This window comes from Hippocampus bargibanti, linkage group LG13, assembly GCF_051943395.1.
Source record: "Hippocampus bargibanti isolate YZ-2025 linkage group LG13, ASM5194339v1, whole genome shotgun sequence".
NCBI lineage: Eukaryota > Metazoa > Chordata > Actinopteri > Syngnathiformes > Syngnathidae > Hippocampus > Hippocampus bargibanti.
In genome coordinates, this window is record NC_142746.1 from 9638758 (window position 1) to 9665986 (window position 27229).

Below are 27229 nucleotides of genomic sequence, written 5' to 3' on the forward strand. Positions count from 1 at the left end.
TTCCAGTTTTATTTCTTCACTACCCTCCACTTTTAATACTCTACCTTCCCCTTAATTGTCGATTTCCTCCTTCCTTCCTTTATTGGTTCCTCCTTTCCTTGACTCTGACCTTTCATTCTACCTCGGACTCCCGTGTCTTTCCTTAAATTCCTTTTTACATCCCCTCATTCTTCCTTTGTGTCATCCATTCTTTGCACGTGTTTATTTGCAAACCTTACATTTTCCTTTCTTCGATCCTTCCTTCGATGTCATTCTTCCTCACTTTTTTTCTGCCATCCGGAGAACCTGTTCGGCCCGCTCTTCGTTCGTTTTTTCTTCTTCTTTTTTTCCTTTTCTTTTTTTCCTTTTCAAATTTTGAACATCTGAGGTCCTCTAGCGGCCATTATTGTTTACTACGTGTTACACTGTGTTCCTGTTTCGTGGGAAGCCTGAGGCAATGCATGCCTGTCAATTTATATATTTTCCCCGTATTTTATACGTTTTTTATCATTTCAAATAATGTACACCGTACTACAATTTTAAAACTGTATTTTTTTTATTGTTATGTCCGGAGGAACGAGAGGAGACGACTTGCTTTGACCACTGTCTTTATTGTAATACCTCCATGTTCATCAATTCCATGACGTCACCACTCTGCTTTAAGACACTGCCGCGACGTTATGTCGCAGTGTGGCATATGCTACACTGATTTTCAAAGACCGTTTTGGCTCAAATTCAGTTCGTCTCAACTGCTGGTAGCCAACAACAATGCTGCCACCGATCGCTACTACTGTCACGGGAAACCAGCAAAAGCAATCCTCAATCGTATATTTTTTATCGCTTCGTATGGTAGGATTGATAGAAGCATAGTGTACGCATGCGCGGTGAGCTATCTGCATTTCCGCTTGTTAGCGTTGTTTTATCTTAATTTTGGAGAATAGAGAACATCGTAATGTACGGCGTACCACAACTTTTATACTGGAATTGTAGTCATTTATAAGAGTTATTAGCCAAGGTTGCGAGGTATGCAATGTGTGATTCCGCATTTGGCATTCCCAAATGCATGAGTGAAATTGGTGAGAGGTGTATTTGTGTGTTTCATCAGGGGTGAACTTACTTCCTTTGGCGATACAGTGAACCCTCATTTATCACGGGAGATACGTTCCAAAAAATAGCCCGCGATAGGTGAAATCCGCGCAGTACAATGTAGTTAAAAAAACACTTTCTTTTTTTGTCTTTAGAATAGAGAACAGCTCGTGGAAGGAAGGCAGTGTGTTTGATTTTATTCTGCTTTGTTTGTAGTTTGTTTGTTGTTTGCAATGTTGTTTCTTTTACTTTGTTGTTTGCACATTTGCATGCGATTAATATTTTTTTTCTCTATTCTCAAAAAAAAAAGAGTGCCAACAACTACCAATAACAATGTTCTTCTCTCGGAGAGAGAGTCCTTAAAAAAAAGTTTTTTCCCCTGAAAAAAAAATCTGCGATGCACTGAAGCCGCGATAAGTGAACCGCGAAGTAGCGAGGGATCACTGTATATGAATAACATTGTTTTGAAGGACGACAACAACGATGATGACAATGATAATGATGTGACAAACTGCACCAACCGCTCACACGTGTTGTTTGGTTTTACCACATCACATCTCCATTTGTTGCAGCAAAAACAATTGAAAGCTCACAATTATGGCAGATTCCACCTTGCTTTTACATTTTTATTTGACATTGATTTTTTTTATTAGCTGGGAGTACAAGATAAAAATTGGAAGTGACGACAATATTAGAAAAGTACAGTAAGATGTGTGTGTGTGTGTCTGTGCGCGCGTGTCTAAGTGTGTCCCACTGCTGTTTAATCACAGCCAAGTGAGAACAACTGTACTCGCACACCAGTGCAATCCCTCAACAAGCGGAGAACACATGCGTGCGCCCCCCCCCCCTAACCCCCCTCCCCACACACACTAGCATGTACACAAGCACTTACATGCTGTACTGTGTGTGAGTTAAACCCAAAGAAGAGACAAGAGGCCAGAATAAAAGATAATTTGCTATTGTTTACAATTAACAGTGAAAACAACAATTTTGTACAGTTACAATGTCACATATTGGCAACGTGAGAGGACGACAATATTTTGGATTGGATTGGATTGGATTGGATATGCCTTTATTAGTCTCACAGTGGAGAAATTTACATTTCACAGCAGCAAAGTGATGAAAGATCACTTTCAGATCCCTGTTAAACAAGATCCATTTCTAATCTGTGACTGGGTCACTCAAGGACATTGACAGGGTTGTCCTTGAAGCCACTCCTTCCATATCTCGACTGTGTGCTGAGAAACGTTGAACTGCCGAAAGATAAACCTTCAACTAGTCTGAGGTCAACAGTGCTGCTGTAAGCCACGACTCACGCCCAGACACTCACCTCCAGACGAACTGGCTTCTGCTCCCGTTGCCAGACCCCAGAAAGGAAGATCTTCAACAACACACCAGTATACAACATTTTGAATGAATACGGTACTACTTGTCTTTTATCAAAAGGGAAAATGAATTTGAAATATATACCACAGTTAGAAATGTGCCCAGAGGCATTCAGCTGCAATGCAAATACATTCAAGTATTGTGTGAACACACTTTTACAGAGAACTTATGCAACCTCTGCGTGAAAAGGCTAATTAAGGACCCGTGTGTGTCTGTGTGTGTGTCACATAGTTGTGACCTCTCACAGCATGGTGTTAGGTCTTCAGAGTCACGGCGCTATTGTGTCCTGACCTCTCAAGTTGCACCCAGTCAATATGATGAAGCATGCGCGCGCACACGCACACACACACACACACACACACACACACACACACACACACACACACACACACACACACACACACACACACACACACCAACTATTAGTCCAGGTGGCAGCTATTGTCTGATGAGAGTTGGGGGTGTAGGTCACGGATCATTGCATGGGAACCAATTGGCGTTCCATTAGTGGTGCATTGCATTTGGCATTAGCTCATGAATGTCCCTGAACACACACTCATACACACACACACACACACACACACACACACACACACACACACACACACACACATGCACGCACGCGTGCACTCCCCTAACCCCTCATACAGACGAGCATACGCAAATGTCCAGGATTCTACTCCAGCCTTCCTCTGTGGTGTTTGGATGTCACCATCTCGTGCCTGTGTGGTACTTTAGGTTCCTACTACATTCCAAATAGTTTCATGGCACATTAATTGACCACTTTAAATTTTCCTTAGGCGTGACTGCAAGCTCGAATGGCTTCTCGTCTATGTTTGCCCTGCAATTGGCTGGCAACCAGTTTAGGGTGTAGCCCGCCGAATGTCCGAAGACAGCTGGGCCCAGCACGCCCGAGACAGATTAGATACAGGATAGATATACTGAATCCATAGATAGATTGGATGGATGGATGGATGGATGGATGGATGGATGGATGGATGGATGGATGCATAGGTAGGATATGGATTGATGGATAGATGGATGGAAATGGATAGATGGATAGATAGGATATGGATGGATGGATGCATAGGTAGGATAGGTAGGATATGGATTGATGGATAGATGGATGGAAATGGATAGATGGATAGATAGGATATGGATGGATGGATGGATGGATGGATGGATGGATGGATGGATGGATGGATGGATGGATGGATGGATGGATGGATGGATGGATGGATGGATGGATGGATGGAACGGATGTATGTATGTACGGATGGACAGTTAGGTAGGTAGGTAGGTAGACAGGCACAGACAGACAGACAGCTAGACAGATAGATAGATAGATAGATAGATAGATAGATAGATAGATAGATAGATAGATAGATAGATAGATAGATAGATAGATAGATAGATAGATAGATAGATAGATAGATAGATAGATAGATGGAAAAAGATTAAATATAACTGTGTTAACAGTTAACAGTGTTAACGCTAATATTAGCCTGTAATTTTCTCACCGAATGAGAGAGAGAGAGAGAGAGAGAGAGAGAGAGAGAGAGAGAGAGAGAGAGAGAGAGAGAGAGAGAGAGAGAGAGAGAGAGAGAGAGAGAGAGAGAGAGAGAGAGAGAGAGAGAGAGAGAGAGAGAGAGAGAGAGAGAGAGAGAGAGAGAGAGAGAGAGAGAGAGAGAGAGAGAGAGAGAGAGAGACCGCAGTTATGTCCTCGACGTAATATTTTGACTCAAAAACGAAGTAGCATTGAAAAAGAAACAAACTTCGAGCTGCTTTACTACAGTTGGCCTTCAGGGGGCGACAGAGTCGGGCGAGTTGGCGAGTCAAGTCTTTAGGCCCCGCCCACCACGGTTTTATAATTCTGCTGCTCAACCGGAGGAGACCAGAGTTGGAGAGAAGACCGCCGGTCATTGACCACCTAGCGGGACACAGGAAGGAAACCACACAAAAGACTTTCCGTTGGACTTTTTTTTACCTCCTTTCACATGTTTTTCACCACGGATTGTTCAGCACAACTTTGAGGATTTATTTGGACTTTTCTCCGGGGAACTATTTCATTACACTTACTGTTTTTGTTGTTGTCAATCTCTTTGTTATTTATTCGAAATACACGTTATTTAAACATTGTTCGGCGGGCCGGTCGACATGTGTCATCACTGACATGCACAGGTGAGTCTGAACCCGATACCAACTGTACTTATTTTCTCATATTTATTGACTTTTGTAACTTTTACAAAGTCACGATTGCCCCCGGGCTCGCCGGCGCGAGTCAGCTGTCACGTAGCGTCGATTCAAGGCACCACATTTACAAAAATAATTGCTTAAGAAGGACCCATAATTCAAGCCAATCTTTACAAAAGTGTTTTTTCCTGACTATTTATCTCCCCAAAATGGTCGTAATAATGTACCTTAACGGGACTTTACTATTTTTAGTTTTTTTTCTTTCCCTGAATTACGGTCCGTGTTCAATTGTGCGTTGACGTTCTGCACTAAATACAATCAAGCGCTATTATTAAACAAAAATCAAAACATTGGTCATTTCAATCGTGTTTTAAAGCGTCGAATCTCCTCGAGTTCATGGGGTTCACGCCCCTCACCCCCACGCCCTCGTTTTTTCTTTCGTAGTGTCACGTGACAGATCGTAGGAGACTGGTTCACCTACATATTTTTCGTAATGGTGACGATCATAATGACAATAAAAACACACGGGGAGCGAGCAAATTTACGCCGGTTTTCGGTGCGCTCAACGGAAAAGACAAGAGATGCCAATGTGCGCATAGCCTGTTGAGGGCGCGCATGTCTCACGTGCAGACCAGTACGCGCTCAAGCTACAAATAACAATGTCGCGTCAATTAAAAGAATAGTGACCAGGTCAATGTTTGACACATGACTTGAATATATCGGTGTTTACTCGGTACAAATTTAGCTTTGTTGCCCCCCATGTAAAAAAACATTTTTTTTTAATGAGAATGAATGTGTCCGCAACCAGCAGTCTATCATTGCGGCTGCGCACCGAAAAAAATCGCTTTCAGTTCGGACAAACAGGAAGAGATAAATTTGCCACTTCTCACAAATGTATCAAAAAATGCTATTTCCTTTTCAATTATTTAGTCCACGAGTAAAAGCATGGGGGCAAAAATCGACCGAGAAAGCCACTGCATGTTCCGGTGTGGTGGGTGAGGGTTAATAAGATATAAACAAAAATTAGCTGCGATATTTTTTCCCATGTTGGGATATGACGCATTATGAAAGTCTGCTTCCCTTTCACACGCAAAAAAAGTTCCACTGAACATTAACTTTCAAAACTTAATGAGGGCGACTGATGATAACACATCATGTTATTCGGTGGTAAATGTGTAATCCGATTGAGGCTGAAAAGACACGCTGGAGCCCGGAGATGAGAAGCCGTTGTCATCGAATGCTTCTGGCAACTCGCGTTGACCGCTCCGTTGTGTTCACCTCCGCAGATCTCACGGGGCTGCATTGACCGCCGATCCGATCGCGGGACGTCCGCGGCCTCAATCAAGCGAGAGCCGAAGAGAGCTGAAAGGCCCCTGCGTCTGCTGGCCGGACACAGAGGAAGGCGGCGTAGGAGGAGCACTCGCAGCGGTTGCGTCGCGGTCTCAGTCCCGCCGCCGGAGCAGCGTCTCCCAGCTGCCCTCCCCGAAGCGCCGCGGGGTGTTCGAGACGAGAACCAGCTTCCACTTTCCCTATCGGCGCTCGTCGAGCGGATATTTCTCCGCCGAGGGCGACTCTCTACTGGGATCGCCTCTCTCGCCAAGTGCCTCCGCCTCTACGCAGCCGCTCAGCCCCCTAACACTGACGCCGCAGGGAGAGCTGCCTTGCGTCTTCGGCTTGACGTCTCCGGAGAGAAACAGTGAGCGCACATGCTCATGTACATGCACACACACACGCACGCCCAGACTCGGAAAGCAAGTGTGGTCACGCGAGCAGGCTTTGCAAGTAAACAATCTCTTGTGCGATTGCAGCTGCAGCTTTGAAAGCCAATGACATACAAACACTCCAGGTCACCAGTCTGAGGCCACTGGAAATAGGTCGTACACTACAACATGAAGTGACCAAATCTTACTAACTCGTGCAGAAGCAGCTGGTGCAAGTCATGATATTTAACTACAGGGTGGGTATCAAAGTAAAACATGAAAGTGAAACATGAGTCATAGCAGAGTCCTTTCTCGCACTTAAAACTGTTAAATCAGCAACTTGCACTATAGTCGACAAAGGACAAGGAGAGTGACAGGAACCAAACAGACCCACATGAAAGGAAAATATAAAACAAGAAGTATCATGACAAAAGGGACACCCTTCTGTCCATCCATATCCATCCATTTTTTCATCTTCTCCTCACGAGAGTCATAAGGGAGATTTGGCAGGGAGACCTGTGACTGTGGAGAGATTAGGCCATACCAAGTCAAGGTCGTATCTTGGGGGACGTGGGATAGAGGTGTACGCTGCTCACAAAGAAAGGAGAGGGAGAGTGGGCAGGGGCACATTTTACACTGAAAGTCAGATAAAAATCAGTTCAGTTGTAAAATTTTACAAGTTTTTGACAAGACACACGATTAAAAATTTCACGACTTCCAAGATGTGGATTGGTTGGGTTATTTTCCGGATTAGGGGGCAATCACTTGTTGCTAGGCAAAATTTGTTGATTGTACTCAGTTAGCTGAAAAAAATGGACTGAGAAAGTCAACAAAACTCCACATAAATAAATAGTCTATACAGTCATCACAAAATAAATAAATGCATAAATCAATAATAATAATAATAATAATAATAATGGGTATGCCTAGTAGTCGAGTGGTCAGCATGTCGGCTTCACAGTGCAGAGGTCGGCAGTTCGTGTCCCGCTCCGGCCTCCCTGTGTGGAGTTTGCATGTTCTCCCCGGGCCCACGTGGGTTTTCTCTGGATCCTCCGGTTTCCTCCCACATTCCAAAAACATGCATGGGAGGCGGATTGAACACGCCAAATTGTCTTTAGGTGTGAGTGTGAGAGTGACTGTTGTTTGTCTTTGTGTGCCCGGCGATTGGCTGGCAACCAAGGGTGTCCCCCACCTAGTGCCCAAAGACGGCTGGGATAGGCTCCAGCACCCCCGCGACCCTAATGAGGAATAAGCGGTACTGAAAATGGATGGATGGATAGTAATAATCATGAAAAAAATCTGTCGTGTTTAACAATGATGACCGTAGAAAACGTTTTATTGTGAACCCATTACAATGGAGTTAAGTCACTCCGTATGTTGTATAAATTGTAACAATGTGAGCTCTGCCATCTTTATAACATATAGCATATATTTTTCCCACAACCAAATTACAAATTGTGAAGCCCCGTCTGGGATGTAATATAATATATATAGGCACTTTCAGCATCTTATTATTAGCTTTCTCTTCACAAAGTGCCTTTTATTTTCAGCTGAAAAACTCCATAACCTCCAGCCACGGGACACCAAAGTGCTCCATTTTTGTTACGTAAGCTCTACTTTGATTTGTCACCCACTTTTAGCCACCGCAACGCCCTGACGCTTGTTTTGGTAACAAACGGACTGCGTCGTGGGACAAAACAGGCTGCAATGACCATCACTGATCCCCTTAAACTGTTGTTTCTGCCACACAAACAACGACGAGATCACTCTGCACAAAGTCCTATTTTGTCCTCAAATCCAATATTATTGGTGACCTCATATGGCCTCGCTGGAGGGGAAACACATTGGGTCATGAGAAACATTGTATTTCATTTTGGTCTGTCTCCTGGAAATATGTTCAGGTAGATAATTATGAATACACAATACTGCCACCGACAGGGCTGAAGAGGAAAGGTCATTTAATCAATTAATATTGAGCTTTACTACTTGTTATGTTATAGGTTTATGACCATCACAATATACATTCCACAGCAGTAAAGTCACCAGTAAGCTGTAAAACAGGAATATGCCCCGATCGACCAAAATAGTGTCACCCCTTCTTCTTTCCCTTTCAGCTTTTCCCTTCCATCTACTGCCACCTACACTGTAATAAACAGTAACAATCACAACATGGCGTTGTTCAAACATTTACAATACTGTATTTCTTTACAATATGCGCCACTTGCCTAAAAACAGTATTCTGATTGACAATGTGCTAGTGAAAGATGAATTCGCTTGTTTTCTCAGTTTGGTCTTATGACATCCGCACGCCTAGCTGTGATTGGTGGTTACCTGAGCAACTTTCAGCTGACAGCAAACGACAAAATGGTCGCCCCTCATTCATATTCCACAAATGCAATATTAATTACAAAGCGGTGTTTAGAATATTGCAGGTTTATAAAACAAAATAGGCTTATAAAACAAAATATTTTGGGGTACTTTTTTAAGCCGTTACCCATTTACGCCAAGCATGTTCATATGAACACAGATAAATTCATTTTCAAATTCATTAAATTTGTTTATTGCCACATTAATTATTGTTAATTATACCTTTAATTGTATCATTGTTAATTATCTACTCAGTTTGAACCTATTTTATACTCTGTTTTGATTGTATTTAGATTTTTTTTAAATGAATTTATCTATGTGTACATGAACACACTCGGCGTTAATGGGTTAACGTATTAACTAGCCACAATAGCAGCTAGCCACAATTGAAGTATATGCCACAATACTGGTACCTAAAGGACTGGAGTGTCATACGCTCAACCACACTGTAATTTCTGGAACATTTATTGCAATCCAGACTTGTTGTTTTTTAATATCATTGACATAATATACATTTCATAGTAATAAAATAGCATCTGAGCTATAAGGGCGTATAGTAATACTAGCTACTAGCAACTTCTACCTACAGCGCCGGAAAATGATGTTGACTTGAACATACAAATGTTGACAATCCTAAACTTGGCTTTTGTTATCTCACCTTTATTAACAATCATTTAAAATATAGACAGTATATACATAACACCTGAAAATGTGAAACTACAGGTAGCTCCTCGCTAACGACCTCGGGGTATGCTGTGCAACAGTGGCCGGCAACTGTCTTATAGCTGTCTTGTTGCTATTGTTGTAATTAAGGATTTCACTACGACTCACGTAATTGCATTTATGTAAATTGAGTCGAAATCTCAGCATTTCTGCCTTCTTTCCCAACTCTTTGTGAGTACAGGACCAATAGTAAGAGCCAAAACATTGTCCATTAAGACCTTTGAGCTGTAGCATGCTTTATATTTATGTGTGTGTGTGTGTGTGTGTTTGTACTTGTGTGTGTGTGTGTGTGTGTGTGGGGGGGGGGGGGGGGGGGGGGGGGGGTGGCAGGGGGTGCAGTCAAAACAGTTCTGCTGGTCTTTTGTGAGGCGCAGACATGGGTCATTCAGCGCTTTTTCATTGTACAGCATCCATCTGATAGCACTAAACATACACACAGACGCACGCATGCGCACACACACATACATAAATATACCAAGTAATTCTATGGCTGAGTCGGAGGGCTGTCTCAGTTACAGAGCTCATCTGTGACCTGTGTTGGGATACATTTGAGACTTCCAAGGGCGACGACTTCCTTCTAGAAAGTTAGCTCTTCCTTCGCTTGTTTTGATTTACTGAGCCGACTCCAGTTGTGTAATTACCAGCCGGTGCCCGTCTGTCTTCTCGCACTTTTTATGAATGGCAGCATCCCGGTGGGATGGCGCAGGCACGGCTAATTGGCCAAGTTTCCCCGATAATATTTAGCTAGCACTTTTATGATCGCATTAGGAGTGAAGTGTTTTGCATTTGGTTCCAGGAAGCTGTCTCAGGAGCTCTGAGGCCAGGATTGGACACGCAGTGGTGCGGGATATGCAGGCCGTGGCGATCGGACAGGATCTTCGACACATCGGAGATGACTACAATGAATACATATTGAGGGTCAGTCTTCATTTCAGTTGATTCTCTTTGCATCTTGAAATTAAGAATGTGCCACCCTATTTATTACGGGGGATAAATTCCAGACCCCCTGAGATAGGGGAAATTGAAAAAGAGGCAAACTTGAAAACACAAACACAATTTACTCCATGCTGCCTGTTCTCACCGTCATGACATGTTGACTATCAGATAACACCCCCATTGAGAAAAAGAAAAGTCTACTCTCGCTCGCACGGTTCTTCCAATAGCAACGCTAGCCCCAAGATATGTATTTGTCCATTGTTACACTGTACATTTAGAGAGCAAAATATTCCACCAAATCATACAAGGCCTGCTAGGTTAACGCTAACATATAATTGGAAGCTCTGGAGAGGGGCAAACAGAAATTAGCATCAATGTTACTGTAATTGTAATCCTCACTGCTCAAATATGACAATATTAAAACTTTCAAAAATGTTTACTCTTTCCACACACTTTAAAAACATTAAAATATTTTTTTAATAAAACTTTTGAAAGAATTCCTATGTCTCACTCTTTCACTAGCATTATTTTATAGAAACAAAAAAAGATTCAGTTCTCCAAACATAACATTTCATTTCATCACTTGAAAGTTCTCAAGTTCACCGCTAACACATCATGCGGGATGCCAAAGAGGGGCTAATGGAAACTAGCATCAGTGTGACAGTAATTACAAACAAATGCTACTTTAACACTGATGATTTTACATGAAAAATGGTTCTGTAACACACTGTTTGGTTACACAATGACATTTTCTGATTGTAGTTATTGTGACCATAAAGTTAAGCATCATCTAGTCAAGGCTTGTCATTTTGTCAACATGATCCAAGGCAGACGGAGTGTATGGTTTGGCATGATTTCTGGACGTTGCATCATCTCTTCCTGGCGGCTTCGACTTGTTTAATCTCATCAGAGCCCACCTCATAATCCGCCTCACTTTTGAGTTTTTTCTTCCATGTTGCTCTAAAGCCCATCATTAGCACAGTTGACTTACTTACTCCCCAGCTCTTTATCGCGAGTCAATTACTGCATTTGCGTGCACCCACCGGTTCTTCAGAGTTGCACCTCAAAGTGGATTTTAACAATTAAACGCCGCATTTAGATGCGTTCAAATTGTTGACGACTTCATTCTGGCTCTGCCAAGATTAAAAAGCTGCAGAGGAAGCCGGCAGGAGGCTGGAGAAGAGTGCGATAACGTGATAAGTCGCCACTGTGACTCAACACTTATTCACATGATTGGGGAAGTTACAAAGAGAAGAAGGTGTATGTGTGTTCATGTGTGTGTGTCTGCAAGTGCAGAATTGTTTCCAAAGTGCGCACACGTGTATTAAAACAATGAGCTGGCCTGAGAAACAAAAGCGGAAGGCAAAGAGTTTGGTTCCCTGTTCTCGTGCCAGGTGTCACTTTTCGAGCATTTTATCACGAGACGCAATTAAGTGATTGTACAGACCACATGATACACCGGAAGGGCAGCTGCAAGGTATACCAGAAGAAAACAAACAATGCGTACAAGTTGAACTTAAAAACACGGCAAATGAAATATACTACACCACAGGTGTCAAGGTGAAGGCCCGGGGGCCAAATATGGCCCGCCGCATCATTTTATTCGGCCCGCGAAAGCAAATCTAAATTCCATGATGCTTTCTGAAGTCCAAACCAAAATTTCAAATTGTCCCATTCAAATGACAATAAGTCATTATTTCTGACTCAATTTTGAAAACTAGTTTTATAACGGACCCCCGAGAGGAAAACGTAACTACAATGTGGCCCGCGGCAAAAAATGAATTTGACACTCTTGTAGTACACTTATTTTTTTTCTTTGGAGGAAAGTCTAAAATCAAAAGCTGTTTTTTGGGGGGGGGCGGGGAATGAACACCCCACACCCTATATAGCAGCTTTTTTTTATAGCAACGTAGTAAAGCTAAAAATAAATGTTAGCCTAAATATTTTCTTTTTCGGAAAGTGGAACACCAAATAGCTCACAACTTAAGTATTTTCTTTTGGGGAAACTCCAAGATTCTTGTGGGGAAATAAACACAACATCGGAGTGTCTGAGTGACACTAATGGCTGAAATCTTTTTGGGGAAAGTGGAACCACCAATGGTTACTCGATTAGCCTTCTTTTAAGGAAGCAAACGGCACCGATAAGTGTAAGCGTAACAATTTCAAGTGTGGAATATTATGATCTAAAAACACAGGCGAGGATTCATCCGTTGATGACGACAAGAACATGACTGCTTATTATTCTAAATCCTTCCCAAAAAGCTCTAGTTCGCAGGGCTCCTGTTTTTGTAGTTTCTTTTCTTTTTTTGTTCTGGTGTTGGCAGCCATCATTTTATTTTAGCTGAACTCACTCACTCACGTCAAGCAGTTCTTAAACCAAGGAGCATGATATCACAGATTTGACACCTCATACCAATGTTCCCTTTGCGAGCTCCTTGGATAGCATTCATTTGTGCAACATTGAAATTCAACACAAAGCTTTGCCTTCACGGGAAATTTATGGAGTGACTTTGAATGTGTCGTCATGTGCCTCTTCTGCACATCTGCCCCGTCCGTGTGTTCTGGATTTATGCATTTGTGTGTTTGCAGACATCAGTAAATGCTGTCTGGGTTATGTGTGTGCGCTTGTCTGTCCGTGTGTGTGTGTGCGCCCGTGTGTGTGTGTGTGTGTCAGAGGCCGGTATCCATGTCATTTTGGATACATTATTGCTCAGCCTTGTGGTTACAGGGCTCTCGCTGAGTAAAGGCACAAGGTCTAATTATCCTGCCAAAACACACACATACACATGCACACATTTCGGCAGAGGCTATTACACACTGTGTCGTCTTTCAGTGGGAGTGCTTGCAGACAAAAATAACTCAGAGGAACATTGCGCACCCGTCAGGTGTCAACGGCTGCGCGTTGTTGGCATGTCAAAGACAAAAGCGGGGTGTCGGAGACTTAAGCAAACGGTATGGACGGATGGAGAGTTGCGATTGAAAATTTAGAAACGTGAGGCTTATTCGACATGATTGTACAATGCAGTATGTTGTCAAATGTGTTCATTTGAAACAATAGATTGTATGACAAAAGAGGGATACATGCTGGGAACTATCTCAACAAAACTTAGCTGAAGAGCATTTTAACACAGATTTTGACACAAAGTTGAAAATTGAAAGTTACGTTGTTGAACTTCAACAACGTATGTCCACTAATCATCCTGGAGAGGCTCCTACACCTTATCTCATTCACTGCCAGACGATGTGCAAAAATGTGGTCAAAGTCAAAGTCAGCTTTATTGTCAAATATGCAATATGCATGACATACAGCACAGATGAAATTACTGTCCTCTTGGACCCAGCATGCAAGGCACTTATAATTACTTTAACAAACATAAACATGAAAACGCCAATTTGCCGGGAGAGGTGGTCACTCCAGTGCCAGGGTTTTTGCCATTTTCACTCAAATTGCAAGACCCACAGACTATTGAGTTTTAGGACTCCATAAACAGTCAATACAGTGTTAAAAACCTCTTTTCTTTCATCATAAAGAGTTAATTCCGAAGCTATATGGGGGTATCTGAGCTTGAAATGGGAGCAGCTGTACAAAATACAATACAAACATATATATATATATATATATATATATATATATATATATATATATATATATATATATATATATATATACAGTAAAGTCTCGTTATATCGATATCGGATATATCGATAGTCCCGGTTATATCGATACTATTTCTATGCACGCACGGAGAAAATTACATGCAAACAGGGTCGGATATATCGATAGTCCCGGTTATTATCGATATTTTTTCGGACTCCCTTGAATATCGATATAACGAGACTTTACTGTATATATATATATATGTATATATATAGCGTTTTAACAACAGCTGAAGCTGTAACGAAGCGCTAACATGGACAAAAGTAAAATGCTGCCCCCTTGAGAAGGGAATAACATTGCCAGAGGTCTGACCAGTGCGTTATCGGCACCCCCCGCCCCCACAAGAAAAACAATAACCCGAACAAATTCGGGAATGGCGCTCCACGTCACGTTTTCAATCCTCTAATAAATTTGGGAATGGCAGCTAATGAGTTAATCATAGTTCACTTGAGGTCAAATTCAAATTGATTGGACATGATTTGGAACAGCAGACATTTTGTCTCAAAGAAGACCCGCAGATTAGAGTACGTAAAAACATTTAAGTGTCCTTTGTAACGTAAATAAAAGAAGTTCTGAGGCCGCAATACTCTTTCTAGAGACAGCCTCATGTCCTAAGTGAGCAATCAGGAGGTGACCTAGCACCCAATGATCATTCTGTAAGAGCTACAGCAATCCCCCGTGGACAGAGAAGATCCTTCCAGTGTGACAACCATCTCTGCAGCACTGTGCCTATCAGGCCTATGTGGTCCCATCGGCTATCAGACCATGACAAAGAAGTTTTTCGGGTCTGACCAGCCAAAGATTGGAGGAAACCAAACACCACTCATTATCTAACTGATAGAATCTTAATGTCGTTTCGGAAGTGCTGCAAGGAGGAATGGGTAAAACTACCCAAAGATTAATGCGCCAAGCTTTTATTTAGTACTAAAAGCTACATCAACAACATCCAAACGCTATGAATATTTACGTCCAACTGGGGTGGAGGGTGAGTTATTTATGTTTTCATTTTGAATTAATTTGCACCCGAGAAAAAACTTTTTTTCCCATGCTGTCATTGCATTGTGATGTATGTAGAATTTTCACAGGCAAATTTTGATCTATTAAATAAGATAATTTTTATGCAATTTTCGAAAGCATCTTGGAAGTTGACATGTTTGATTTGCTTTTGAGCGGCTAAATCAATTAATGTCGCGGGTCAGATCTGGGCCCCCAGGCCTTGGGTTTCACACCGATTCTCAAATATGCAATGAGGAAAATTTTGAGCACTTTGAAGCGCTTTAAGTGTCAAAGGCATTTGGATTGGATTGGATTGGATTGGATAGGCCTTTATTAGTCTCACAGTGGAGAAATTTACATTTCACAGCAGCAAAGTGATGATTTTTACTTATTGTCGGGATAGTTGCTAAAAATAGATTTTTTTTTTTAAATGTCTGAATAGCATCTCGGTCACGCAGGTCACGCTAGCTAGCCTGCACAGGTTTAAATTAAGCCAGCTGGACTCTTGTTTGTCAAATTTGTTGTGTGTGTGTTTTTTTCCTTTCTTGTTTTTAAAATGTTCCAATATGACTAAGGCAACTATGCTATTAGGCTAACGATAACAAAGCCTGAGCCAGTTTTTTTTTTTCTGTGCACGGGCGCGCACGCCCATTTGTTTTGTTTTTTTCTTAAAGTGTTGCCCTGTTCAAAGAGCTATTTTTGGGAGGCTGCATCGTAAGTTGCGGTGAGAAAACAGTATCACATGAGTTTTTTGTAACGGCTGACTGCAATGTTTCAAGCAAACAGACACAAATCAATAACATCAGAGAATAAAGTGGTCAAAAATAAAGATGGAATTGAACATTTTTAGAAGTGTATACATTGCCTAATGTGAGTAAGTGCTGGAAGGGGCCAATCCACACATGTTGGATGACCAAACCCCTTGTGTTTGCATAATCGACTTTCTGCAGTTTGCAATCATCGATCGCATCCCTCCCCCAGAGGCACAACAAAACACTCTACAATTTGAACCTCATGAACATGCTCCGCGTTATAGAAGCACCAGATGTTAGCCATCAGCGAAACTGAAGAATGATTGACAAACAATGGCGCTACGTCCTGATGACAGGTTGCGGTCTTGTCTGGAAAGATCCAATCCAAAATTCCCTGGGTGGGTGACCAGTTGTTTACGATGCTGTAAAAATGAATACACCATAAAAATGGTGCAACCAAGCAATCAAAATCCCAGTCACAACATCAACCTCATTATGATTAGCTTCACTTCTGCGACACAGCGGCGTGATACGATTCACTCGCATCATCGCTACAATTGTGACATCGATTTCTTCAGCTGTCATCTGTACTTCTTTGAAGGTGTCGGACGTTTCGCTCCTCATCTGAAGAGCTTCGTCAGTAAACTAAAGTTGTGCTGGTAACTCTGGCCCTGTATATATCCCTCATGGACAGAGGTGGAGGTGGCCAGACATCTGCTCTGATAGGTCCGTTCAGGGACCTATCAGAGCAGAGAAGAGAAACGTCCGACACCTTCAAAGAGGTATAGATGACAGCTGAAGAAACCTTTTCATTGATGGACCACTCCTGTACGATTGAGAGCCTACACAGACGTATAATTGTGATACCAATCCACTTTGGTTACGATCATATTTTGCTCCCCATTAAATAATATTAACTCCAGTAATATGCCGTTTACCAATATGATACATTTTCCATCATCCGACATGAGCCACAATGACCACTATACATGATTTGGGCATAAGGAATCACAAATGTGATGCAAATATGTCATAAATGACATTTTACAGCAGAGTTGTACTTTTGGAGGCTCTTTGAATACTAGTTAAAAGTTGATGTTTGTACGATTGACTGATGCCTTTGGGTGTCACATATTTGCACTCAGGTCAAAGGGATGGTGTACAGGAAAAGCTGGAAAAGCCTCTTGGTCTGGCGTGTATGTACGCAACTCGGGTCACATGCAGAATTACAAGACAATATGATTCATAACCGGGAAAACCAGTCTTTCCCCCTCACCTGTTCGCCGTCTTGACGTTAGCACGCCGCGTGGGCTTTGGCTTACTTTTCCACTGAGCCAGCTTTGGATATGCCACACTCTGGCTCGATCTGGTGCCACTCCGTCTCTTGTTGGTGTTTTACAATCCGTTCCAAAAGGCGCGAGGCCAAGACAGGGCATCCTCCCGCCAACCCAAACAAACTCCAATTTCCTACGACAGTAAATAATACGTTTCAGACGGACTGCAAGGGGTTCATCTTAAAACATGTATTTAAGTCAGCTCTGGAGGCGGGATTTGAATATTGAGGCAAAAGCATACTTCACTGTAACACAATACATGTGGCAGTCAGTTGTTTTTGTGCTATTTGCAATGACATCATTGTCCAATGAAACGAACCGCATGTATGGCAAATGTGACGCGAATACGTCATAAACAACATTTTACGTATTCTTGAGTTCTTTGAATCGAAACATTAAAAACGGTAGAAATAGCTAAACCAGCTAGCCAAATAGTTAACTCATCCTTTGCCATATGATGTTGGCTAGCCGTAACGAGGTTCAGTAGATTATGGATTCACAGGATGTTTCATTTTATTTCAATCCACAAAAATATATTAACTCATTCACTGTCAGACATGCAAAAATGTATCCACTCCAGTACCAGGGTTTTAGTCATTGTCATTCCAGGACCAACAGAATATTGAGTTTTCGGACTACGTAAATATTCAATAAAGCGTTAAATACCTTAGACACTCTTCTTTCATCAGAAAAAGGGTTCATTCCTAAATTACAGTAAAGTCTCGTTATATCGATATTCTCAGGAGTCGGAAAAAATATCGATATAACCGGACTATCGATATATCCGATCCTGCCGCATGTAAATTTTCTCCTTGAGTTCATAGAAATAGTATCGTAATAAGCAGTACTATCGATATAACCGCTATCGATATAACGAGACTTTACTGTATATGTTTCTGGAACTATATGATCTTGAAATCAGAGTGTCTGTCCAAAATACAATGCAATACATACATATTGGTTTGTATCGCGCTCTAACAACAGCTGAAGCTGGAACAAAGTGCTAAGATGGAAAAAAGTTAAATGCTGCCCCCCTTATGGAAAAAAAACATTGCCAGAGGCCATGGCCAGCGCTTTATCGGCACTAAAGCATGAAAAAACAAAACCCGAACAAATTCGGAAATGGCGCTCTGTCATATTTTCAGTTGCCGAATACATTTGTGAATGACAGTGAATGAGTTAAAGGAGATCATTATTTAATCATATTTTAGCATAAATGGAACTGGAGTCGCTAAAATTCCTATGTCTTTGGAATTACATAAGTGATATTTGTGAGTCAGTTCCTCAAGTCTGCATGATTCTTGACCCACCTTTCTCGAGTCCCGTGGTGGTTATTTGAGAGTATTTCCGGTCTGTTGCTGCAGGAGTGAGAAATAATGCGGGTCAAAGCAAGGCGTTATTGACTGAAAGGATTAAGAGAAGAAAGAAAATCAGGCCAGGCCAAAACACCTGCTCTGGTCACGACCAATGCAGAGTGTGTTGTGAAGGACATGTATGGTTACGTGATCCGATATGTAGAGGTGAAAGAATGTGGTTGTTTTTTTTCCTTCTACATATTTACAGATTTGTGATACAGAAGATGTTTTAATATTTAGTGAAAGATTCAGTGCTATACAAACACATTGCTTCATTGTGAGTTTAAGAAATTCATGTTAAGATGAGCATGTTTGAGCAGAATCAATAATAGTCACGTTGAAATCACCACTGTGTATAATTAACTCATTTTTTTAAAGCAATTCAAACCTAACAACAAACTTCCTAGTTTGTGAACTAGCTAATATAGCTAACAAACAACAGCTAAGTAGCCAAGATTCACATTTTGACAGGAGAAACAATAATATGTTAATCACCAACCGGGTGTATAATTAATTCACTTTCGGCTTCAATTCAAATCAAAAATTTGAATTTGGTTGACTGCCTACCAATTTAGTTTAGAGCAACAAGGTTAAAATTAGCAAATACACTCTTGCCAAAAGTGTCAGTCACTAGCAGAAAGTATAGTTATGCTTCAGTCAATGATACGCGTGATTCATTCAACAATTTTGCTGCAAAATAAAAATTGTCCAAAAAATAATAAATCCAAAAACGAACTGTTATCTACCCTACCCTAAGATTAGCATGTTGGCTCTGGGGCAAAATCCAAATAAACAAACAATAAAGCATCTGTTATGTCTCAAAACAAACAACAGTCTGTTGAAAAATGAGTAATTTAGTGGTACATAGCAACCATCTCCAGGATAAACTTTTATTTCTGCCATGAGGCTAACATCCTCCGAGGAGTGACATCATCGTGTGGTGCTGTTTCAGGCTAGGCTAATTGGGGCTTTCTGTTGTTGTGTCCTCAACTTTTATATGTTTTTAATTATATGAATGACTGTGTTTCATCTCTCTAGCATTCACGTGAAATTTGCTAATTGCATTCTCCAATTGTAACATCAACATCTTTTGTTCATACAGAGAGTCGGGCGCAGAGGGGCAGCAGCCCATCAAAACCCGCCATTGATGCTGCACATCCAACTGGAACCAGTCTTCCTGATTTGCATGGGCATCCTGGTCCTTGTGATCGTCTGGTACTTGGGCGGAGACCCCAACAGCCAACCGAATCATCCTCAGGGTTAGCTCACGGACGGGGAAAGAAAAAAAATCAAAATAAACCCAGAAGATGTAGCATCCGACCAGTCTTCTTCTTATTTCAGGATTTGGATTCTTTAAGGAACTTTAAAAACGTCCGGATTTCCATTTTTTTCCTCCCTCCTCTTCGAGCCTTGAAACCAAAGAGTTGGGAATTTGCACTCCCATCCAGAACACAAAGAAGCCCCGCGCCCAAGCCCCGCCTGTGGAAATCCAAGCGTGCCTTGTACATTCTCCTACTTCTTTTTTTGGCTACTTGTTTGATATGTTGTTGTACAGAAAGCTCAATGTGTCAACTCTGCAGACCCGGGGTTGTAAAATGATGTGCGGGTCCAAGAATTCCCAAGACGAAAGGGATCCTTAAAACACCTTGTCGCAGCTCAAAAGCCACGGTTTCAACTGTTCCTCCCCATCCCATCCGTTTTTAAACCCATGTTTGAATACATTGCACCTTCTCTTACATGCCACAGGTAAAATTTCAAATCCAGATGATGTTTTCTGGATCTCTGTGCCAACAAAGTACACTATCGGTTTTTAACAAATTTCTCAGACATGCCCTCAGTTTTTTTAATTCCTCCAAGCACCCTCCAGAAAGTCTGAGAGAATAAGTCATTTTACAAGCACATCCCTTCCTTAAAAGGCTAAAAAAAAGACAACGCTTCCTTGATGTGTATATAAATATGAATTCCTGAATCAAACTCTTCTCCTCTATGCAAAACAAGATCATCTCTAAGAGACTCCGGTGTTTGTGTAAACCACGCGAACTGAATCAAACCAGCACTATTTGCCCCGTTTTGGTACTGGACTGCTTTGTAGGGCTCCGTTTTCCTTCTCCGTTCTCGGTTTGAGCCTGTGGACGTAAAGTATCATTATCATCATCTGTCAGACATCCGTCTCCATCCGTTTATTAGCGCAGTGCTTCGCAAGTCTGTGCATGCCCACCAGTTTTTCAAACACTCCCCGAAAGAGAGGAAATGAATGGTTCGCTAACACAACCGCTAGCCCGCTACAAATACTGATTGGTTGCCAGAGTCAGTGACGCAGAAAAAGACGCAAGATGCAGAAAAAGAGAATTTTCATTGTTCCTAAAACATTAAGATTTCAATGTATAATAAGAGGCTTTAAGTTATCTTAAGAGTTCAAGTTACTGAAAACTGAAACATAGAAAAAGAGAATTAAACATCGCTAACTTCATGCTAGCATCTAATGGAAAATTACATTGATAGGTTAACCAAAACTAGCATATATATATATATATATATATATATATATATATATATATATATATATATATATATATATATATATATATATATATATATATATATACAGTAAAGTCTCGTTATATCGATATTCAAGGGAGTCCGAAAAATATCGATATAACTGGGACTATCGATATATCCGACCCTGTTTGCATGTAATTTTCTCCGTGCGTGCATAGAAATAGTATCGATATAACCGGGACTATCGATATATCCGATATCGATATAACGAGACTTTACTGTATATATATATATATATATATATATATATATATATATATATATATATATATATATATATATATATATATATATATATATATATATATATATATATATATAAGTCGTAAAACATATTTTTTGGGCAGCAACCTTTCAAATACACTGACAATACATTATTCCAAATGATTAATTAAGAGATTGTTATGACACCTTCTCGGTCACTAATACTATTCCGTATTCCTTTCAAATTGTTGTTTTTTAATTCATACAAAAATACATTTTTTGTACAAGCCTCCAAAATTATAAGCAAACAATAGACAGAATTCGTACCAATGAATTAAGCGATGTGTTATGCTTCTACTGCTCCTCAAGCCATATATTGTCAGTCCATAGTCACGTGAGAAAGTGTCACACTATTTGATGATAATTTTAGCAGAACCCTTGCATGTTACTAGAAAAAAATGTTATGCTCAATTGAGAGATTGTTCTGCACCTTCCTGAGCCACACTTATACTAGGTCCATTGTCATATGCTATTCTTTTTGAAATGTTACCGTTAATCAGAATTCGTGCTAAATCAGAGTTACAAGAAAACAATCCACAGAATTCTTAATGAGGAAGCTGTTATCATGCCCCTTCATGAACTTAAGTGGCTCGATGAAGTCATGCGCTTAACTAAAATGTTTTCTTCATTTTTTTTAGTAATACAAAAACAAAACAAAAATAAAACATTTTTTTTTTTGGTCTACACTATCCTCCAGGCTGACCAACAAGCACCACATACACTTCATTCATTCTGGACTGTGACAACATGTGGTGCCCAGTGAAAACTTAAGACCTCACGTCTAACTAACTAAGCTCAGGCCTACAGCAGGGAGCAAAAAAGCACAGCGGTGAATTAGCCCTCTCGTGTGTGTTTGTGTGTGAGACATTCAGGGCTTTGCGTAATTTGCAAAACAACACAGCGGGAGTCTTTTTTATATTTAGTTTTGCGTTCAAAGTGAATGACTGTATTGGGAGATTGGAGACATTTCCTCTGTCAGACTGCAGATAATGACGGGAACTAAGTGTGAGCGAGTGACTCTGAATGACCCAGTGCGACTGTAGCAGCAGCACCCGTCTTATTATTATTTTATTGTTATGCCTGTTCATACTGTTATGACACACTGAACTTATTGTAATTGTATTGTCTAATTGCCTTTCTCAAATAAAGTTTTTTTTCATCTTTCTACATCAAATCTTCAGGGTGAATTATTGATGTGATCCTCGTTGGTTAACACAGGAATGCTAATATTGACATAAGTTGGAATCCACAGGGTTTATATTCAAACGCTGCAGTATTATGAAGAGTATTTGTTTTTAAAGGTATTTTTTGTGGAATAAAATACATTATTTGCAACCGTTTAAAAGGGAAAAAGTCTTTTTTTATTTTTATGTTTTTTGTAAAAAAAAAAAAATTAAACTGAAGATGAAAAAAAAATCAAGGATACTTTTGAAAAAAAAGAAGGTAAATGGTTTTAAAATTGTATTTGAGAAAGTGGTAATCCTCCCAAAACATAATAAAAAATATGTTGGGAATAATACCATATAATACGATATTGAATAAATATGAGTAATAAAAAATGAATATATATCTCTGACGAAGGCGTAAGTAGTTGCCGAAACATGTCAGGTATTTGAACACCTACACTGTCTGTAAGTAAAGAATTAAATTAATAAAAAATGAAAAAAGAAAATCTGCCAAGACATTTTTAATGAAACTTTATAGGCCTAGTTCTCAATCAATATATTGATTTTTTGGCGGGTGGGATTATTCATTTCCTTTTTTTTTAATTGCAAGAAATGTATTTTATTTAGTTTTTTTTTAAACTTTTTCAAGAACATTCTTTAGTTTTTTTCAAGAATAAAATCACAGTGTTTCTTGTGACATTAAAACAATATTGACGAATGAATGTCAAAATTCACACATGAAACGAAAAAAAAACTAGCGGACGAGACCACTCTTTCAGTATTTCTTGTAATCACATTTGGCTCTAAGTAATTATTAACCCTTTAAGGGACAGCGGTTTCTAGTGTGGCCATGCAGTTTATCATGATATCAGGTTACAGGGTGCATGAAAGGCTTAATAAGAATAATAAGCAAGAAGTGACCAAAAAAGAATGTTTCCAAATCTAACAAATGTACCATAAAAAAAGATGTTTTCTTTTAATCTTTTATTTCCTTTCTTCCACAGCGTTACAATGTCAAATTCGAATGAGCACACAACATTGTCATGTTTGGACAAGATGGATTGTCCAGCAATTGGGTTCCTTGTTGCAAAGTAACCATATTGTTCTAACTACTTCTACATGTTCGTCTTTTTATGTGTGACTAAAACGAACTTCAGGTTAGCACGTAAGACAGTGGCACTAAAAGGAGGTATTCCCCTTTTCCGTTTCCTGGTTGTGTAAGCGCGTATGTCCACTCGTGCTCATATGCAGGAAAGTACGGTGGCTTCCACCGTACTTGGCAAAACGTGCTTAGAGAATTACGCACACAATGTCATGTCAGTGCATGTGAGTCAAGAGGTGGTGGGGCTGGGGCAGGGGGGTTCGTGTTGGGCAGAGAGGATTGCTCCATCCATCTGTAGAGAAAAGAGAAGTAGCCATTTAGCCAGCTACTTTGAAGGTAACAGTTTCACTCAGGCCCAAAATGTCTTTGAAGAACAATCGCTTAACTTACTACAATATTTTTTTTGGAAGGGGCCGTGGCGTGCTCATCGCAATCAGAATCAGAAAGCATATAATAGTCACAAAATGGAGAAATTTGCAATCTACAGCAGCACTGTTAAAGGAGCGGGGGTGGGGGGGTGGGGTTGAAAAGATAAAAACAAGTATTCTGTGCATAATCGAAATAAAATAAATAAACAAAATAATAGAACGGAAAGGGATTTAAAAAGGGCTAGGAGCTGCTGTAGAGGCAGCCGCACAGGGGGCGCCATGACAGGGGGGAGCTATCACAACAGCTTCGGGTGCACTTCACATAATAGTCAACACAAAGCAGAATAATAAACACAACAGGAACATAAAAACATGGACAGTTGTGAAATCTTAACAACCTTCCCCATGTACTTACTCTATGATGTTTGAGTACAAGACAAACACGTTATTACACGATATGATGCCACCTTGCTTCTGTGTACTGATGTGATTTCAAAGTCTGTATAATTCAATTTAACGAGGATTCCAAAAAGCTCAATTCTCTTCAGCAATATAGGGAGAGTGATTTATTTCTAATTTTCCCATATGACGGAATAAGCATTGGGGAGTCCGTGCGAACAATTAATTCTCAGCAAGTGTGAAAAATAGAAAAACTAACAATCAGTTCTAAAATCTCATCTGCGCCATTTGAAGAGTCGCTATTGTGTTGCCATCCCAAAGCACCTACTGGAATCAGGTGTTCTTATGATCGACCTCTGTTATCTTATCTGTCACACACGCACCTACTTAACTGGCCCGACGCCTGATGGTGGATCCCGGCCTCGTGCACCCACACATGGCCTTGCTTGAGTTCCTGTTGCCTGCCGAGTTACTGGTCCACCCACGCAAGGGCTTCCACGTCATGGCCGCTCCTTTATCAGACACAAATGATAAAAGACACGTGAATGTGTTCCTTTTTTTAGGCAGCGGGAACACAAGGGAATACCTCTGCGAACAATCTACGCACAAGATATGCTTCAGGCCCCTTCCGTGTGGAATTTGCATTTGTGCAGTTTTCCTCCCACATTCAAAACGTAGTCATTGAAGATTTGACATTGTTCACTCATTCATTGCCAGACAATGTGCAAATATGTGTCCACTCCAGTGCCAGGGTTTTTGTCATTTTCACTCAAATTCCAGGACCCACAGAATATTGAGTTTTCGGACTACCTAAACATTCTATGCAGTGTAAAAAACCTTAGACTCTCTTCTTTCATTAAAAAAAAAAGAGTTAATTTCTAAGTTATATTGCTCTGGAGCTTGAAATGGGGGCGGGTGTACAAAATACAATATAACACATACAACAAAGCGCTAACATGTACAAAAGGCAAATGCTGCCCTCTCGTGCAAGGGAAAAACAATGCCAGAGGTCTGACCAGCGCTTTATCAGCACCCGCCTCCCCCGCCAGAAAAAACAAACCCGAACAAATTTGGGAATGGCGCTGCACATCACGTTTTTCTATTCCTGAATAAATTCGGGAATGGCAATGAATGAGTTATTGGGAGTGCTTGCATTTATGGAATTGGCTCGAGCTGTAAAAAAAAAAGATAAATACTGTAGATTGAAGACCTGTTTTGCAAATGATGCAATGATGTTTGATTCGCATAAAATGAGCATCCTGCATTTGGAAATGAATACACAAAAAGTGAGCATTATTTCCTATCCAAATGTTGTTTTTTTTAACCATCTTCTTCTTCTTCTTTTCCTTTCGGCTTTTCCCTTCACGGGGTCGCCACAGCAAATCGTTGTCCTCCATCTTTAGAGGTTTGATCTGCATGTTTGTTTTGGCCAAGCTTTTACGTCGGATGCCCTTCCTGACACAACCCTCTGTATTTTTCCGGACTTGGGACCAGCACAAATCAGAAATCAGAAATCAGAAAACCTTTATTCGTCCCACAATGGGGAAATTTGCAAGAAGACTTATGTCCCTTTGTGGCTACAGAACAAGCAACTCGCTCAGTAAAAGGCTCCCAAACACTACGTGGGCCGTCATTGGTTGTTGCAGGTATCCCTAATGTTGTGTCCGCTGATGGGGAGTGTTTGCAACTCTTTGGCTCAGGGTTGCATCAGCCTGAGCCGCTCAGACGTGCAAGCTTTGCCTCAGAGTTGTTTCTTCTTCCTGTCACCTTTGCGCACCAAAGAATAAATAAAAAAAATTGAGGTCAAGGCTAAACTATTTACGGTCATGAAAAAAAAAGTAAACTGCCAAGAGGTTCAGTAACTCAAAGGAAATCAAACTACACTGGTTATGCTTTGAAGGGAGTGTCTGAAGGAAGGTCGATTTTGTTGTTGGCCTTGATGTATACATTTTTAAAATGTGTTTTGGGGGTGAGCTCGAGGGTCCTGCTCACCCATCAAGTAGGAGATTAAACTAGCAAGAGTATCTTTAGTGAGCTATCCCAAAATGTAATGAAATGAGAAAGCATTGTGGAATATTCGATTATTCTTGTTGATCATTTAAAAGATAACAACAATAAAGAAAATAAAATAGGAGTAGAAATTGTATAGTTTTTTTTTTCAATAATTGTGTTTCGTCCAAAAAAATTCTTCATGAAAATTGGATTGAAAAGAAATTTTGGGGGGTGAGAGAATTTATTGGGGACCTGTTTTGCCCAGGAAATTGTATGCACTGCATGTAATGTATGTATGTATGCACTGCATGCATATATGCACTGTATGCACTGTATGCACTGCATGTATGCACTGTATGCATGTATGTATTTATTTACTTATTTTTCCTCACACATTTTATATTTATATAATAACAATTAGGGGCGGCTCGATAGTCAAGTGGTTAGCACACCGGCTTCACAGAGCAGAGGTCGCCGGTTCGCGTCCCGGTCCGGCCTCCCTGTGTGGAGTTTGCATGTTCTCCCCGGACCTGCGTGGGTTTTCTCCGGGTCCTCCGGTTTCCTCCCACACTCCAAAAACATGCATGGCAGGCAGATTGACCACTCCAAATTGTCTCTAGGTGTGAGTGTGAGAGTGACTGTTGTATGTCTTTGTGTGCCCTGCGATTGGCTGGCAACCAATTCAGGGTGTCCCCCGCCTCGTGCCCGAAGACAGCTGAGATAGGCTCCAGCAACCCCCGCGACCCTAATGAGGAATAAGTGGTACGGAAAATGAGATGAGATGAGATAATAACAATTACTATTGTTGAATGTGTACTTTTAATGTTGGAATAAATTACGAAATGTAAATAACCTTTAAACTACCGTATTTTCTGGTGTATAAGGCGCACCCAAATGCCTTGGTTTTCCTCAAA

General features: G+C 40.7%; 1 protein-coding gene and 1 long non-coding RNA gene across 6 annotated transcripts in view; one reads left to right on the top strand and one right to left on the bottom strand.

Annotated features, from left to right (window-relative positions):
* The first annotated feature begins 4359 nt into the window (after nt 1-4359).
* On the top strand, nt 4360-20969 carry LOC148889263 (uncharacterized). Its single transcript, XM_089011439.1, has 5 exons — nt 4360-4632; nt 5931-6340; nt 10231-10352; nt 19568-19724; nt 19807-20969. The coding sequence occupies exons 1-5, from the start codon at nt 4625-4627 to the stop codon at nt 19830-19832; spliced, it is 723 nt and encodes a 240-aa protein (XP_088867565.1). The 5' UTR covers nt 4360-4624; the 3' UTR covers nt 19833-20969.
* LOC148889264 (uncharacterized) overlaps nt 15411-27229 on the bottom strand; it is a 61180-nt gene continuing 49361 nt past the window's right edge. The window contains exons 5-8 of one of the 5 annotated variants that reach the window (XR_016116829.1): nt 24707-24835; nt 18421-18513; nt 17053-17243; nt 15411-16198 (exon numbers count right to left, since the gene is read on the bottom strand). This is a non-coding gene — a long non-coding RNA (uncharacterized LOC148889264). Of the gene's footprint in view, nt 16199-17052; nt 17244-18420; nt 18514-23267; nt 23849-24706; nt 24836-27229 lie in introns of those variants that run through there. The other 4 variants (XR_016116827.1, XR_016116828.1, XR_016116830.1 and 1 more) reach the window with 4 other exon arrangements.

What these genes read in the sequence shown, in the direction of transcription:
- LOC148889263 (XM_089011439.1), top strand. An exon ending in GACGTCTCCGGAGAGAAACA is followed by an intron (nt 6,341 to 10,230) that starts GTGAGCGCACAT and finishes ATTTGGTTCCAG; the next exon opens with GAAGCTGTCTCAGGAGCTCT. An exon ending in ACAATGAATACATATTGAGG is followed by an intron (nt 10,353 to 19,567) that starts GTCAGTCTTCAT and finishes TTGTTCATACAG; the next exon opens with AGAGTCGGGCGCAGAGGGGC.